An 18,696-nucleotide genomic window follows, 5' to 3' on the forward strand; every position below is an offset into this window, starting at 1 on the left:
CCTCCTGCTGTCTTTTACAGTTAAATTGTGGTCAGGAATTTCTGACTTAGAACAAACATAGCTGGCCTCCTGTTTGAGGCTGTGACCTGCAATCTAAAAATGTATGGACATTTATAAGTAGATAGAAGAAATTAAAAATAATTATATTTCAAGGTACATTAATACTGAATTTCAATGTCCATCAACAAAACCTCACTGAAACATGACCAGCCTCTTTTATTTGGTATTGTCCATAATTCTCTTGTGGTGCAATGGCAGAGATTAATAGCTATGGCAGATACTTCATAAATCACAAAGCCGAATACATGTACCTGGCTATTTGCAGAAGTTCACAGAATGCTTGCATGTGCCAAAGCACAAATATTCATCTGTATATGTTGTTTTAATTTTACCAAACAATAATGGAGGAAGATTCTGGGCCCTTACAAAGGACTCATTTGTGCATAATAGGAACTTCAACAATCTGCTTTCTTTTGCAAAGTTTATTAAGAAACATGGTCTTTAAATGCAAGCATAATAAAAAATACACTTACTCGAGTTTAGAATCAACCAATTAATCAATCAAACAAGCAAACCAAACTTAAGCATCAGGAAACTCTTCTAACTTGTGGAAAGAAATAGCAGCCAGACTTTTGGTATAGCATCTGTCAATAAAAAATGACTACATGGTATAAAGATTTCCATGGCTCTGAACCTCTTTTTTTTTTTTTTTTTTTTTTTTTTGGTTTTTCGAGACAGGGTTTCTCTGCGTAGCTTTGCGCCTTTCCTGGAGCTCACTTGGTAGCCCAGGCTGGCCTCGAACTCACAGAGATCCGCCTGGCTCTGCCTCCCGAGTGCTGGGATTAAAGGCGTGCGCCACCACCGCCCGGCTGGCTCTGAAACTCTTATTGAACACTGAGGTTTCACCATCTTTTCAAGTAAAAAGGGGGAACAAATAAGAGACAGAAAAAAATTTATTCAAGGTACAACTTACTCTTACTTAAAAATTGCTTCATGGGGCTGAAGGTTATGACTCAGTGGTAGAGAACTGGCCTCACATGCATAAGACCCTGGAATCCATACCTACTACCAAAAATAAGTGAATGAATAAGTAAGTAAATAAGTAAGTGTATCTAGACTCTCTACAATACATTATACCTTATATCAATATTTTTGCAAACAAGAAAAGCCTTGTCTAATTTCTTATTATCTTCTATTTTTCTCCAAGGGTGCTCTAGGAGGCCTCCTTACTGGAATCACGTTGTCATTTTGGGTTGCCATCGGGGCTTTCATTTACCCTGCACCAGACTCTAAGACATTACCTTTACCTCTATCAACAGAAAAGTGTGTACAATTAAATATAACAACAACAGTAGGACCGCAGCTTTCCAACAGGTATGTTGACTTTAAAAATTGTACTAAGTTCCAAAGTAGGTCAGCAAATAAGAGGAGAGACCTCTCTCATCGGTAATTTGATGAGCTAGTTCTTGCTTATCTGCATGTGTTTAGCAATGAAGGGTACTGTGCAAGGCTACACAGAGTTCTGCAGATGGCTATTCTCTTCATTCAGGCAAACAAGAGTGAAAATAGTATACTGGAGGACTAAAGAACAGATGGGGGTCATGATCTTAGTGCAAGGTATCTGAAGGCTGCATTCTTTCTGTGTAGTCTATAAAACTTGAATAGGACTGAGAAGTCCCTTTGGAGATTTTCTGTCAGTTTATACACACAGACAAGTCACAATTTTTCCATTATCTCTGGAATTAATGAACAATTGAGTAGTAAATAACTTAAAAGGAGTGGAAGACGCTGTCCTCATTGAGAAATTCTCTCTCTCTCTCTCTCTCTCTCTCTCTCTCTCTCTCTCTCTCTCTCTCTCTCTCTCCATATATATATACACATATTTATTTGTATTTGTAAATCAGTGATGATATGGATTGTGTATAGTTATACAAAGCGACACTAGCTCATGATTGTTTTTCATTAAAGAATTAAATATTACGATTTGGGGTTTTAAGATATGCCAGAACCTAAAGTGAACAGGGAAGAGATCATATTCTTATTTTTGAATGATGAACAGAGTTAATGACATGTGCTGTTTTTCTCCACAGACCTGTGCTAGCAGACACATGGTACTCCCTCTCCTACCTTTACTATAGTGCCTTGGGCTTCCTGGGATGCGTAGCTGCTGGAATAATCATCAGCTTCTTGACAGGTGGGATATCTGGGGTCCTCTCTTTGCACTTGTAGACTACCTGCCAGCCTCACCAATTTGCTTCTGAGTCCTCTTCTCAAAGAGATATACATTCTTTCTTCCAGCTTTTGGGAAACATGGAGTATATTACAATTATCTATAGTCCAACAACTCTGCAGAAGCACATGAAAATTCTTTCTCTCTCTAGCTATATATTGATAACATTGACCAACATTTCCTCATCTCTGCCTCATCTAGCCTCTGGCAGCCAATAATCCACTCTTACTTTCTATGAACTCAACATTTCTAGATTTATTTATTTAATAGAATGTTTTTTTTTAATTTTTCATTTTATAATTTAATTTAATTTTACATATCAGCAATGGATTCCCCTGTCCTCCCTCCTCCTGCCCCCTTCTCTCGCCCTCCCCCCAGCCAAACCCCCCATTCCCATCTCCTCCAAGGCAAGGACTCCCCTGGGGATTCATAACACAAAGAAATCATAAATATTAGAAGAGATGGAAAAATTTGAATGATTTATGTGCTAATATTTATAAAATTAAGTTACAGTATATATAAGTATATTTAAACTTTATTCTTAAGCCTTCAGTCATGAAAAATATTTTGATTATGTTTTTTTGTATGCCATTTGGACAAAATGTGGCAAAATCATCTTTATGTTATTCAATTTGATAAAATATAGTAAATATATAATCTTATAAAATCATAACCTAAATAAATATAATAGACATTAAAAAAGAGAGATACATACTGCCTCTAAGTTTCTAAGTTGATCTGTGTGTGTGTGTCTGTCTGTCTGTCTGTCTGTCTCTGTGTGTTTAACAATCAGAAAATAAATAAGATATTTTGAAACATGATTCCATCATCATACATGGGTGTAAGAAATTCTTTGAAACATCACCCATGAAGGAAGACTAAATACTAAGTGTTTTTGACCTGACTCCCAAAATAATCTATGGAGGACTTCGGGGGTTCAACCCCTCTATAGCCCCCTCCCAGAGTCCGGGAAGAATCTACAACCAGCTGATAATTAATCTTTGATGAAAAAAATGAATCTATGTACACAAAACTCCTTAGTCCATATACTTTATTATTTTGTGTGGATTCTCTCTCTACAAGCTTATACTCTGCTCTCATTTTTAGCTCCTTTCTTGTCCAATTTCTCCCTACATTTATCTCTTGTCTCCTCTAAGTTCTATCTTAATTCCCTCTTTTAGTTCTGCCCCTTCTAAGTTCTCATCTATCTAGTTCTTTCCCATATCAGCCTCTCTCCCATCTCCTTCTCTCTCATCTTGTTCTTCCCCATCTGGCTCTTCCTCATCTTCCATCTTGTTCCTCTAGTACTCTCTTCTAGCTCTTGAATCTAGTTCTTCCCCATCTCAGTTTGTTACTCTCAAGTTCTTACCCATCTAGTTCTTCCATTCTCTTTTCTCTTCTCCATTCTCCAGTGTTCTGGAAGTCCTGGTATATATACACTTACAAGCAGTAATCCCTTGGCAGTGCAAAGCCAGGCTTCCAGGGTCAGATGGAGGGGTGATAAGAATCACATAGAGAGGCAATAACCATTACTTATCATTTGCAACCCCAAAAGGGAAGTAACCAATGGGGAAATGAATTAACTAAAGGCTAAATCCGAGTAATATCTAAGAAGAGGTATCTTATGTGCTCAACTATAGTCTTAAACGTGATTAGTAGAAAATGTTAAGAATCTGTAAGTTGCTAGGTCAATGGGAGAAAATAAAACTGTCTTCTTTTTTCTTGTGGCTCCTATCTGTCCAAGGTATCTGCCTTTTTTCTGCAGGGTGGGGGAAAGTGTGCTCATTTGCTAGGCAACCTGTGTACAGGTAGATGCCTCTGGTGATAGGTAAAGGGAAATCTAGAACTGGAGGTTAGAACTGGAGGAAAGAAGGAAGTTAAGCTTAATTGGCACATCCGTCAGGCCTTCTCAAACAGGTAGCCTGGATGCTTAAGTCTGTTCTTAGAGAGTACAGAGGTGTCTCTGATAAGGTACTTTCCTCTATCTGGGGATGGACCTGGCCAGATGCTGCCAATGATGATAATTACAGGGAGACTTGAACTGGGGTTCTGGCTGAGCATAACTGTCAGCACAGAAAGTTATCTAAATATTCCTAGAAATGGTTGGGTAAGGAGTTAAAGGTCTATAAAGTTAGTAAGGCTGTAAGAAAGGTGGGTCCTAGCTAAATTATATAAAGCTATTACTTAACATCCACCTGACTTAGGTAGTGTCTCCTTGTGGAATTTACCTTAAATCAGGAGACATTTTATTACTGTTAGTCCTTAAGAATGGCTAAGAGAGATCTCTGATTCCAGAGAAAGCCTTTCCAGAGGCTGTTCTCCAAATACCTGGAATATGTATGTCCAGAGAGTGATCAGTCCACACTGTTAGCCCTTCTTAGGGAAAAGTCAATTGGGAAAGACTATGAAGGCACACATGATTTTCATAGCGGGATACAGCTGATATATCACAAGCCAAATAACACCAAAAGCTCCTTGGAATTTGGCTTCCTTTGGAGGAATTCCCTGATCCCTCCAGGTAGTGACTTTGCCATAACTAGCTGAGTTCTTATGATATATTCCTGTGGCCCGCAGCAATAATCCTATCTTGTATTTGGATATTCAGGGTTTCACTGCAGGACTTGGAAGCTTGTGCACTCTCCATGGTGACCACAATGGGGGAAAGAAGAGGATGGATCATAACTCATGCTTCTGCTGTTCTCACAGGGTCACAAAACTGACACAAAATTGATTTTGTTCAGAGGAAGGCGAACCAAAGTTTCAGTAAAAGTAGTGATAGTCAGGGCTGGAGAGATGGATCAAGTTAGTAGAAAATGTTGCTCTTCCAGAAAACCCAAGTTCAATTCCCAGCACCCACAGTACAGCTCACAACTGTCTATAACTTCAGTTCCAGGGGATCTGATGTTTGTTTTTCTGGCCTCTGTGGGTATGTAGGGACATGATATGCAGACAAATATTTATGGGTCGGTTTTAAATGAAATCCTTTGATGCAGAACATCACTGACATTCTTCATTACAGTTGTCTGAGGTTTTGCACATCATCTTCCACCTCTCTGTCTTCTCTCTCTCTCTCTCTCTCTCTCTCTCTCTCTCTCTCTCTCTCTCTCTCTCTCTCTCTCCTCTCATGTCATTAAGACAAAGCTACTGTCAGTCTTAAGATCACAAATGGCCACTTTCTTGTTGCATTATTTAATAATTAATATAAACTTCATTATCAACAATGCATGCATGAGTCAAATGTACCTACTCTGTAGAAGACACTAATTGACAAATATCAACTTAATTGCAATTCTATTAAATAAAACACCTTTGACAGATTGACATAATACTGTGGAACACGGTTTTTGGACAGGCACAACATTTTAGTCAGTATTGGTGACTATGGGGGTCCAGCCCCTTGATAGTCCCCTCCCAGGGTCCGGGAAGAATCTACAACCAGCTGATAATTAATCTTTAATGGGAAGAAATGAATTTATGTACACGAAACTCCTTAGTTCATATACTTTATTATTCTGTGATAGTTCTCATGTCTAGCTCCTTTCTTGCCTGATTTCTCTCTATATTTATCTACTGTCCCCTCTAGGTTCTATCTTAATTCCTTCATCTAGTTCTGTCCCTTCTAGGTTCTCATCTATCTAGTTCTTTCCCCTATTAGCTCCTCTCTCGTCTCCTTCTCTCTCATCTGGCTCTTCCTCATCTTGTTCTTCCCCATCTGGCTCTTCCTCATCTTCCATCTTGTTCCTCTAGTCCTCTCTTTTAGCCCTTCAATCTAGTTCTTCCCCATCTCAGTTCGTTCCTCTCAAGTTCTTACCCATCTAGTTCTTCCATTTTCCTTTCTCTTCTCCTCTGCCTCCTGGAAGTCTCGGTATATAAAGGGAGGGTCCGAGCTAAATTGTGTAAAGCTATTACTTAACGTCCACCTCTCCTAGGCGGTGTCTCCTTGTGGAATTTACCGTAAATCAGGAGACTTGCATGTGGGCTGTTATCATTGTTAGTCCACCTGGGACTAACAATGGGCGCCCACCTGGGTGGTGTTTCCTGTAGTCCTTGAAAGTGGCTAAGGGAGATATCTGATTCCAGAGAAAGCCTTTCCCTGAGGCTGTTCTCCAAATACCTGGAATGTGTATGTCCAGAGAGTGATCAGTCTACACTGTTAGTCCTTCCTAGGGAAAAGTCAACTGGGAAAGCTATGAAGGCACACATGTTTTTCATAACAGAATACAGCTGATAATAACAAGCCAAGTAACACCAAAAACTCCTTGGGATTTGGCTTCCTCTGGAGGAATTCCCTGATGCCTCCAGGTAGTGACTTTGCCATAACCAGCTGAGTTCTTATGATATATTCCTGTGGCCCGCAGCAAGTCAGACATAACATCAGGCTCATAACTCATAGAAGGAATCTGACCAATGTATATAACTCTTACTCCAGTGCTTCCTCCAGGGACCTCTGGATGGATTGACACATACTCACCAGCAGCATTCTATGGGATAGGGTATCTATACTAGTCTTCCTAGCCAGAAAATTTGAAAAGATTCTGGGAGGATGACTTCATCATCCTTTAAGTCTTAGTATAAATGTCAGTCTGACTTGTTCCTCAATAGGATTTAAAGTGATCGAACTGGTATGTTTTGAGGATCTGAAATGAAGTGTGATTGGCTGGCAGAACTTTAGAGAATTGTTTAAGACGCTGATGCTGTGATGAAAGAAAAAGAAACAGTAAAAATGATCTTTCTAATTTCAAATATACTAACCTAAATGATGCTGAAAATGTATAATTTAGTTAAAAATTGAAGAAGAAAAAAATGTACTTCCTATTATTTCTTCAATTGGCCTGAAAATTTACTACTAGAGTGAATATTTTCAAATGAATACGTTATCACCATTTGACTTTATAGTCCTGAACTTTCTTGACCTGACAACTTGTAAATTTATAACTGCTAGCTTGTACCCTTTCTACAGTCTATCACTTTCTATAGATTCACCTCTGAAGCTTGTTTTCAATTTTTGTTAAGAAGTAACCCATTCTCAAGTTGATAGGCTTGTACTGAAATGGAAGGCCTGGAGGGTTGAAGCCATTTAATCCATCTTCCTTTTCTTAATAGGCAAACAAAGTGGCAAAGATATTGACCCACTTTTAATAAGACCAGTTTGCAATTTATTTTGCTTTTGGTCTAAGAAATACAAAACTCTCTGCTGGTGTGGAGTTCAGCATGACCAGGAAACAGAGCAGGTGAGTGGATGTCTGAGCTTCTTCAAACAGGCATTGGCTTAGAGGGAAGAGTACCCTTCCTCCACTCCACTACCAGGAGTGCCCTTCTACCTCTGGGAGTGCCCTCCCTCCCCCTTGCAACAACTGTGAGGGAAAGGACTGTAAGGATGGAGGACAGTAAATATCAAAAGCTTTCAAAATTATAGATTTTGATCCCAGAGTCCCTGGAGCTGATAGTCTTTTAAGTGTGTGTGTTGATAGGTAAATGTGCCTCATGGCTGGGATGTAGACATTGCAAGTGATCAGTTTCCAAAAACTCTTTTAACCCCTGAGAGATGAGTTCCAGGAAAAATATAAAAATAAGTCTTAGAAAAAGAATAAAGTACAAAACACAGTGAAATGTGATAGATGAGATGACAAGTTTGAGAGTCAGACAGCCTTGGGTCTGTCCCTGGTTCAAAGTCTCATTTTCCTTTTGTTTAGCTTTTATTATTTGAGAACTAAAGAAGGACATTTTACAGAATGACATAGACACAGCTTTTTTAATTCTCTAGGATATTATATTAGCTATTTTTGCCTATTATCTCTTACTAAAATTCCTGACAGAACATCTTAAAGGAGAAGTTTTGGGTTTTTGTTGTTTGTTTTGTTTTGTTTTTGGCTCATAGTCTTAAAGCATTCATCTATGATTGCTTAGTTCCATGCATTTGGATAGATCAGAAAGTTAACGGGAACATGAGAAGGAAAAGGCTGCTCACCTCTCAGTGGGGATGAAATAGAAGGAAAGGGAATACAGGCAGATGTCAGAGAAAGATATCACACAAAATAAAATCCCCCAGTGACCTAATTTCTTTCATCTGGGCCCCAATTCCTAAAGAGTCACAATCTCCCCCACAGCATCCCTAGCTGAAGTGAAATTGAGAAACACTTCATATTTAAGCCACAACAACTATAAATATTAAATATTGGTGGGAAATTATAGTCAAAGAAGCAGCAAAATACAACCAACTTCCTTAGACTTTTTATCCCCCAGAAGTACATTTATGATAGACCAATAGAGACTTTTAAGAGTTGCATTCTCATCAGTCAAGACCCACCATGATCAGTTTGAGCTGGAAGTAAATTGGGCTGACTGACAATGGAGCAAGCCGAGGAACTGCAGAAGAGCTAGGCAATACTGAACCTCTGCAGGAGGGAGGCAGCGTATGCTTTTGTATGTTTTGAGCAGTGGAAGGATTGTGAAAGATGTTGAAGGAAAGTAGAAATGAATGCAAAACTATCCTGGTCATCCTTCATAAATGTGCAGAAGTTGCACAATATCCCTTGAGTTGGTTTTAAACCTGTCATGATTGGTGTTTAATATGTGTCTTTCTACATTCCTCAGGATTACCTTGACAGTGGCAGTGCCTGGAAACAGGGGGTTGAATCTGCCCTACAGAATGGACTCAAGCAAGAAAGTCTGGCCCAGATTCCAGGCTATAACCCCACGGACAAAAGCTACAGCAACAGTGTTCAGGAGAAGACCACTCATTTCTAGAACAATACATGCAACTGATAATATATTCATACACACACACACACACACACATACACAGAGTACTCTATGCTACTTTTTCCTGTCATAGAATTGTGTACAGATTCTTTTCAGAAAACTAAGATGCCCAATACCTATTTATACTTATTTATAGAGATGACAAGACTGTTTCTCAGGATATTCTTTGGAAAGTCCCAAATTCATTTGAGAAAAATCAGCCAAGGCCCCAAGTGCCTGATGCTACATAACTAAGTCAGGACTGAGTTTAATCATAATGCAAGGAGTAAAACTCTTTTTGCTTCTTGTCAGGTTAAATCTCAGGGTTTGTTGTTTATTTGCAGGTTTATGTTTGGTTTTGGTGCTGAGAATTAAGCATAGGACCTTGTTCCTATAAAATGTCTGACTAAAATGTTGTGCCTGTCCAAAAACCATGTTCCACAGTATTACATCAGTATGTCAAAGGTGTTTTACTTAATAGAATTGCATTACAAAGGTGCTGTACAGAAATAGAACTAACGAGGTAAGCACAATAACAAATTAAAAATTATGTCCTGATTCCCAAACGCTAGGTTTTTTTTATGTTAGAGTATTCATAAAGCATTATTAAAAGTCTTACATTCCTACAAATCAGAAAGATCTCATCATAAAGATCCACAAGTTCATTACTGAAAACAAAATACCCTGTTGTGGTTTAATAAGCCTTACATTTGTAAATGCAAGCTTTGAGCCAACATCATAAGCAAAGTCAATAACAGCACACGGGAATTCTGCAAGGGTGAATCTTCAAACAGCAGTAGGAGAGTGGGATTTGCTTTTGTTTAATTCAAACAGCATTTTTTTTTTGGCGTAATTTTACACTTTGTGACTATCAGGGGTAACAAACGGTGTTTCAATAGGAAGATAGAAAGCCCTGTAGGCTGTGACACTTCCACACAGTATTTAAAAGTGAATATTGTTGAAATGTTTTGATGGCATTATAATTTTCTCAGAATATAAAAAAATAGATATGTCAGAAAAAATATGAGTTTTCCTTCACCTGTTCTCTTAGTAATAAATCATCTTAAAATATTACAGAAATTTTTACTGTGTCCATTTGTGTATTTACAGATTCTATGTGCTTATAATCTAAATATTGTAAAGTAGATTTAATGAGGATTTCACCACCTTGCCCAATATAAAAAACATAGTAACCTGAGCCATTTCAAACAACTGTAATTAGTTGGGTATCACCAAGGGTACCTATTGAAATACTAGAGCCTTCAAAATCAATTGTAACTTTTGATAGATAGGAAATCACTGTTGGGTTATTTTTATTTGTAGTTCTTGGGAAGACTGAATGCTACTATTAAAAACTCCTGAACAAATCAATAAAGATTTGCAAACATGCGAATAATGAATACTGAAAAATGTAGTTTTCCAATAGAATACTTTTGGTGTTTGAATTGTCAGAAATCTTCAGAATAGATTTACATGTACTAATATGTGGCTTAGTAGAAATATAACCATTACTGGGAGTTTCAGATTTTCATTGCAAATTAGAAAAGAAATACCTCACGTTACAGAAGAAAAATGTGCAATGATAATAGTACTGATTCTTATCAATAGGAAATTTAATGAGATGTTTTTGTATTTCTAAAATTTAACACTGTTTTGTATTCATGAATCCTGGGATACTTCTAAATTTGATGTCTTGTTTATATAACTATTTAATTTTAAAGAAAGTGGGGAATGATGTACAATTAAGATTATTTAAATTATTTCTTTTAAAAATAAATTCAGAATGAAAAATACGGAAATGACCTCTGGAATATTTCCTATGAGTAGGGTGCACGGTGGTCTACTACTTTGAAAACCTTTCTGTAAACTTTAGAGACTAAGATGGACCTATTAGCTAAGAAGTAAACAGATGTTATAATAAACTTCACCGTATTTTATAAAAGGCCATTCTTTTCAATGTTTTGGATAAAGTATGCAGTATTTGGTTTATCTGGGCCTTATGGTAGACACACAAACACAAATACACAGGATGAAAATGAGTCTCACCGGGCGGTGGTGGTGCATGCCTTTAATCCCAGCACTCAGGAGGCAGAGGCAGGTGGATATCTGTGAGTTCAAGGCCAGTCTGGGCTACCAAGTGAGTTCCAGGAAAGGTGCAAAGCGACACAGAGAAACCCTGTCTCGAAAAACCAAAAAAAAAAAAAAGAAAGAAAAGAAAATGAGTCTCATTTGTTTTTAAGTGTTCAAACATGAAGTGAACTTGTTTGGTATCTGGATAGAAAAAAAGCAAGATATATTCACAATTGAAGGTAAAGGAGCACCTGCAGAGAAGACGAGCTTTTGTACCTAGGTCAGATATTCCCAAGTTGCCACCACCACCTCCAAATTATTACTTCCACTAATACTTTGCAACTGGATTTGTTTTCCTTTCTGGTCATTCAATCCCTTGTTGCTCATTTAGATAAATAGTGTAATATTTTTCACCAAGAAAAATAGTGTCTATTGATAATTCTTGCTTCAAAATATAGTGAATTTGGCCTAAGGTGTTTGGTAGCATTAGGTAAAATGGAGACTGTGAGACTTAGCATCATGTATGGCTGGCCATCCACACTACAATTACATTTCTGAGAAGTGTTCCAAATATATCTCTCATGTTTTCTTTTCAACTTGTAGTTTAGGAATTTTGCTTTGTCAAAAATAGAAAGTAAAGGTATTGCTTTCTACATCCAAATATTTAAGTTGGAAAAATGAATTAAAGAAATCAGAGCAGATAGGATCTAAAATTGTGCCTTGCCTTCTTACGGAAAGACAGAGAGAAGAGCTGATGTTGATTGTCCATTGTAACCCAGGGTTGCCACTTAGGGTCAAGAAATGCTAAAGCAACTTTATCAGGTTGCTTTAACAGCTCACCCATTACAAAACAGCTAGAAGATTTAGGAATCTACTAGGCTACTATTCTGTAATGGTAGACTTGGATGACACTAGATATTAGATTAGCCCCAACTAGGAGACATATTCAACAACCCACCTGCTTTCACTTTTGCTTTTTTAAAGGTCTACTAGGTATACTGTGGATGAAACAAGGATGGTCTTTAGGAAAAATCTATCAAATATAGTCACCAGGGTAATTTCCACTTAATCAAAGATGGCAAGTTTGATGGGAAGAAATTTATCACCTCTACAAAGATAAAAGTCCATAGTATTAGGAACTTGGCCTGATTAATAATTGAAGCTAAATCTCAATTAATCCTTCCTTTAGACTATGCATTGCTGGCACACTTCATTTTGAATAGAAATGCTTATAGGAAAACATTTAACTTTCCAAATGAAACCAGAATATTTGGTCTTCTCAAAATGTTCTCTTTGGAGCTCCAAGAATAGAAGCAGTAAGATAAGATGTTAACTGACTCTCTCTATAAAACCCAGAATGCTGTTTGGATGTCATTGAGTTAATCTAATTTGGGTACAATGGAGTACACATGTCTGATTACATTTTTTTTAAACTTTCTCCTAATTGACCAATTAAGCTATGCAGCTATATAGCTAAGTTATTCAATAAGCAGCACTAATTTTCAAGTTGAACCATCAAATCTAAAACCCAAAATGGGTAAGCTGGTGATTCTTGGCTGTAAGATAAGAGTCTCCTCCCTTGGTTTGCACTGCATTTATGTCTAATTTCCTGTCCTGTCCCAGGGAGATTGTGCTGGTTGTTTCAACATAGATTGTTAGAACAATGTTCAAATCCTCAGCTCCTTGGTTCACACCCATAAGCTGTTGTATCAGGGTTTTTATTGCTGTAAGGAGACACCATGATCATGCCAACTCTTATAAGGATAACATTTAATTGGGGTGGCTCACTTATAGTTCAGAGGGTCAATCCATTATCATCATGGCAAGGAGCATGGTGGCATGCAGGCAGACATGTTGCTGGAGCTGAGAGTATTACATCTTGCAGGCAACAGGAAGTCACCTGAGACACTGGGTGATATCCTAAGTGTAGGAAACCTCAAAGCCCATCCCCACAGTGACACACTTCCTCCATCAAGGCCATACCCACTTCAATGAAGCCACACCTCTTCGTAGTGCCACTCCCTATGAGATTATGGAGTCAAATCACATTCAAATGACCAGAGCTGTCTTGCAAATTCTGTGGTCTGAATAAGCAATGCTTCTCGTAGGTTTGTGTGTTTGAAAACTTAGTCCACAGTTGGTAGTGCGGTTTGAGGAGGTTATGGAATCTGTGGGAGGTGGAACCTTGCTGAATGAAGTACGTCACTGAGGATGGGCTTTGAGGGTTTATAGTCTCAACCCATTTCCTGTTCCTTCATTCTGCTTCCTGTGTATGGATGAAAAATATAATCAGCTAGCAGCTTGCTTGCTACTATGCCTTTGTTGACAAGGACTCTATCCCCATGGAACCATAGACTAAAAAAAAAGCCTTTTTTCCCTTAAAACAATATTATTCATTGTTTTATATATGATTGTTTTGCATGGATGTATGTTTGCATACTGCATGTGTGCCTCATGCTCTCAGAGACTGAATGAGGTCACTGGATCTCCTGGAACTGTAGTTACAGATGGTTGTACACCACCAAATGAGTGCTGGGAACCAAACTGTGGTCCTCTGCAAGAATATCAAGTGCTCTTATCTGCTGAGCCATCTCTTTAAACACACACACACACACACACACACACACACACACACACACACACACATATATATATATATATATATTTGGTTTTTCGAGACAGGGTTTCTCTGCGTAGTTTTGCGCCTTTCCTGGAGCTCACTTGGTAGGCCAGGCTGGCCTCGAACACACAGCGATCCGCCTGGCTCTGCCTCCCGAGTGCTGGGATTAAAGGCGTGCGCCACCACCGCCCGGCTTAAACCCATATTTTAAGGTTTATTTTTCCTAGGTGAATTTAACATGTGTGTATGCCTGTGTGTGTGGACCAGAAGTCAGTGTCTAGGATTTTCTATTGATTTCTACCTTATCTTTTAAAACAGGGTTTTTTCACTAAACTGGAGCTCACCAATTGGCCACATTGGCTGTCCCCTAGGATCCTCCTATTTCAGTCTCCCTAGAGTTGGGGTCACAGACATATTCCACCATGTTTGGCTTTTTATGTGAGTATTGGTGATGCAGACATAGGTCACCAAGCTTGCACAACAGACACTTGACCCATTTTACCCAGTACTGCAAATGACTTTAAGATGAGAGCATTATCAGGAGATAGTTTGAAAGTGGTGAGTTTCCCCAAGAATAACAAAACTATTGCTTTCAGGGACTAAAGAATGTGCAATCTTTCCAGCCCATACCCATTCGACAAATTCCAATTAAATTATTTAACGAACAAACAGAGCCAGGCGGTGGTGGTGCACGCCTTTAATCCCAGCACTCGGGAGGCAGAGGCAGGTGGATCTCTGTGAGTTGGAGGCCAGCCTGGTCTACAGAGCAAGATCCAGGAAAGGCACAAAGCTACACAGAGAAACCCTGTCTCGATAAAAGCAAAAAACAAACAAACAAAAAACAAAAACAAAACAAAACAAAATAACCCCAAACAGAAAGAACTGTAATGTGCAGATTATAGTAAAAATGATAATTTATTGAGTGAAAAAAATCTTCTATCCATTCCATTGTATAGTATATTGTGCCAAGAATCATTTAGCATTCAAGTTGAATCTCATCATGCAGCCAGGCAGCAGTGTCTCACCGAAAAGTGCCTACACAGACTCAGACCAGACGACTGAGAACTATTACAGTTAAGACTTAAAATGGTTCACACAACTTGTCATGGCAGACTGCATGCACATATCCATTAATTATTAGCATAAAAAGATAACAAGTGAGAATATGAAAATATATGAGCAGCATTCACATCATACAGAATTCCTGAGAATATAGTGTGCTATAAATCTTTGAGAAATAATTCATATTCATATGAAAAACACATATAAAACATTTCTCTCAACTTAAGCAGAGTGACCCTCTAAAGTTCACATACTGTGAGGGCTGTCTGTGTTTTACCGTCAGTTATGATAAAACCAAGTTTGATTGTCTTGCAACTGCTTACAAAACAAATATTTCAGACAATTATTTTTGGTTCTTTCTTTCTCATCTCTGTTTCAAAAATATCAGCAACACATTTCTAAATTAATATACTACAACTTTTATTAAAATATCTTTCTTTGTTCATATCAATCAATATGACTTAAACCCCAATGGACTATAGAAAACCCTAGAAAAAGAATTCTCAAAGAAACATCTATTATTGTTTGTCCTCCATATGACCCATGTATGTCTTGCATCCCTAATTTGGAAAATATGTAAATGCTAGGTAAAGAAAATATTATGCTCAGGCATGTGTATACATTTAGTTAATAAAGAAAAGGGAGCAAAAATGCTCCAAAATTGAGGAGCTGAAATCTCTATTGGATAATTTGTGGAATTAGCCATTATATTTGAAGTAAAAGAATCCCAGGAACAAGGATTTCTGTAGGAATTTACCACATATCTCATATGTATATATGTATGTATGTATTATGTATGTATATATTATGTATGTATTATGTATATATGTATGTATTTAGTGGTGCTCAGAGTTGAGTCCATGTGTGCCTCATGCATGTTAGACACACACTACCACTGAGCTACATTTTCAGAACTTGTGGAAGAATTTAGAGTCCCAGGGCATATACCTGGCCCAGAATCACAAGGAAAGTAGACAAGTGAATATCCTAGGGAGAAACTATAAAACAACCATAATCAAGTCAACAAAGCTTTTTGTAAGTGTTAGAATTAGCACAGCACACTTCCAGTAAGTGAAACTAATTTCCTTGATTAGTTTTAGAGATTCATTCATATGTGTGCAAAGTAGTTTCGTTTTTGTGTGTGCCTAATCCAATATTTTAAATTTTGTAAATATTTCTGTTTTGCTTAATTGAACAAAAGCAAACTGAACAATTCATGCTCTCTTTCTGTGTGTGTGTGTATGTGTGTGTTCTCTGTGTAATTTCCCACCTTATTCTCAAGGGAAAAAAGCTTGGCCCATCTTGTTTTGCAAGGGAAGGGGTATTGATTTTTACCATATAACCATATATTTCACCCCTTGCCTTTCATTCTATTCTGCCTCCTTAATTTATGCCTTCTCTGAACTTTCTTGAATTGAACACCCCTTCATTTGTGCTCCTCCAGTGTGTGGACAAAATTGACATTCAAATAAGGAGTCCACAACAAATGAAATTATGATCTTCATAATTAATTTGACTTTGTTTCTAGAGAGTTTTGAAATTAAATAAAAATCAACTCATCAGAAACAAAACAGAACAAATCAAAACCAAGAAATCTCCATTCCATGATTAAAGAATGAAACTCAGAAAGGTATTTTATGCAAATAATACACTCTGTGCATGCATTATTCCATTAGCTCATAATTGATAGTGCATATTATAGAAAAAGCTTAAGTGCTGCAGAACATTTGGCTTTGGATTTCCTGAATGAACAGAGAAATTACAGTAGCATCCTGTGTAACTAGTCATAGAGTTCCATAAGCCAGAACTCACATTACACAGTGTAAAAAGTGCAAACAGTGAAAGAACATCGACATATTTACATTGTTTCAACATAGTGTTCTGTGAGATTGTAATAATTCAGAGAGGAGCACATGGAATAGAATATAAGATAGGCTTCTTCAGTAAAGTACAAATTAGTCATGTCTACATGATACAAGAATAGGCATTCATATATTTAAAGTGGATCTGTGGCATTCATTAATTTAAAAATGGGTAGTGCACTTGGCTTTGAGTGATAAAGCAAACTTAAATCACAGCCAATATAATAGAATTATTCCAAGGTGTTCTTTTTGGAATTTAGATTTTGGTTTCAATACTATGGTAATGTGCAACTTTTCAAGTGCATAGTCGACATAAAGCAGCATAAATGCCATGTGCATACACCCATTATCTCAATGAGACAAAAACAACTCCACCAGCCTGTAAATGGAAGGGACATGGAGTTCTGACATCAGAGCCAACAACTGGTGTAACTCATTTCTTGTGAATATCTGAACTCAACTGCAAGTCCTAGAATCTGATTAGTATTCCCAGCATGTGAACATTTACGTGGAAATCTGTCTTTGGAAATTCCATCACTGCATTTCCTACTTGCTCTGCTGCTGATGGAACTGGATGGACTCCAAACACAGAACTCCCCTGAGGGCTTGCTCTGAGAATCCGAGCCTGACTCCCTGCCATGTCAGTTGCATCCCTTTGGAGGTCACAAGTCTTTTCTTTCCTCAGAAGTCTGAGCATTCCAATCCCAAAGGCTGCTGTGATGTATTTCCAAGTAACATTTTATACATATGGTTTTGCCAACTATGCTTTCCTGTTGGATCCCACCTACATTTCAAGGGCCTCATTCCTTCACACTAACGGTACCTCCCCTTTTGGTTAACAGGCACTGCCTAAGGCCATTCATGGTGAATAGGCTGACCACTTTTTCTCCTCTGTTGCTGTAAATGCTCCAGTTCAGCCTCATACATCATTTCTTGGACTAAGTATTTCTCTCGTCGTATGCGCTCACGGAGGCCCTTTGGTATATCTGGAATCAGGTATGCAATGAATGACTTAATCCCAAACACCAGGTGCTGTAAGTTAAGAGGAAAAATTATGTTTTCAAAGGTTCCAGAACACTCATTGTAAAACAGAAAAGTCATGAACAATGATGCATTTGCCTTAAAATTGAGCATCAGAACTTAATGTGTAGCATTTAGAATGTTGATTTCAAGAGTTATATGGAGAACACAAATATTACTGTCACTGTAATGTATCAGTTAGATAACGAAATGTTTCCTCTTTTTAATGCTGTTTAATGATATCACTTCATAAAAAAGTATTTTAAATTCTTGTGTTCAAAATTCTTACATACTGTGCAATATTACTATAATACCCATTAACAGACACAAATATGAATGGCTATTCTCGGGAAAATGTCTTTTCAATAGACAGAAATACATGCTACATAACCTGTGAGCTAGTTATTAGACTCAATCACAACCAATTTATTTTTCATAAATTCCATTCTGTAAGTTCACTGTCACTATAACTACTATGAAACATTTGAGCTGTGTTACATAATTTTGGTAAAATATGTATTATTCATGTTTTAAAATTAAATTGTCAAAAATGGAGGTTTGCTATTTTTTGTTTGTTTGTTTTGAGAATTAATATATTGCTATATATTCCTGGTCAGCCTGGCCTAGAACTTTCTTTGTGAACCAATTGATAGAAATCCACCTGTTTCTGTCTTGCATGTGATGGGATTAAAGATGTGCACCATCACACCCAGTTTACTGATAGACTTGAACAAGTAAGAATGTAACTCAAAAGACATTATACCTCTAAGTAAAAGCTTGGAATTTGAATGAGACCAATTAAGCCTTTATCCTACTAACAGCTGTTTATCCTTGAGCAACTCATCTATGTTCTGTGTCTATGATAGTGATGACAATGCTACCTCTTAAAGGAAATAAGTAAACACACACTTACAGAGGCTCAGAGAGTGGTTGGCACAGTGGGAACCCTGCTCAAATGGTATTTCCTACTCATATCCTATGAGAATGGTAGGTCTTTCTGTTTCTCAGAAAAGAGAGAGAACAATGTGGTATTTGTGGGGTTAGCATGGCCCGTTAAAACAATACTTTTATGTAAAGGGCTTTTAGTGGAC

General features: G+C 37.6%; 2 protein-coding genes across 2 annotated transcripts in view; one reads left to right on the forward strand and one right to left on the reverse strand.

Annotated features, from left to right (window-relative positions):
• Window positions 1–10,910, forward strand: part of Slc5a12 (solute carrier family 5 member 12) — a 47,635-nt gene extending 36,725 nt beyond the window's left edge. The window contains exons 12-15 of the mRNA XM_006980814.4: window positions 1,208–1,374; window positions 2,091–2,194; window positions 7,334–7,461; window positions 8,825–10,910. Coding sequence (XP_006980876.1) covers window positions 1,208–1,374; window positions 2,091–2,194; window positions 7,334–7,461; window positions 8,825–8,977 — 552 coding nt within the window. The 3' untranslated portion in view covers window positions 8,978–10,910. The remainder of the gene's footprint in view (window positions 1–1,207; window positions 1,375–2,090; window positions 2,195–7,333; window positions 7,462–8,824) is intronic.
• Window positions 10,911–14,559: 3,649 nt separating this feature from the next.
• The window catches only part of Ano3 (anoctamin 3), a 261,204-nt gene continuing 257,067 nt past the window's right edge, over window positions 14,560–18,696 (reverse strand). Inside the window, exon 27 of the mRNA XM_076570257.1 lies at window positions 14,560–17,617. Coding sequence (XP_076426372.1) covers window positions 17,435–17,617 — 183 coding nt within the window. The 3' untranslated portion in view covers window positions 14,560–17,434. The remainder of the gene's footprint in view (window positions 17,618–18,696) is intronic.

The sequence above is a fragment of the Peromyscus maniculatus genome, chromosome 4 (assembly GCF_049852395.1).
Source record: "Peromyscus maniculatus bairdii isolate BWxNUB_F1_BW_parent chromosome 4, HU_Pman_BW_mat_3.1, whole genome shotgun sequence".
Classification (NCBI taxonomy): Eukaryota; Metazoa; Chordata; class Mammalia; order Rodentia; family Cricetidae; genus Peromyscus; species Peromyscus maniculatus.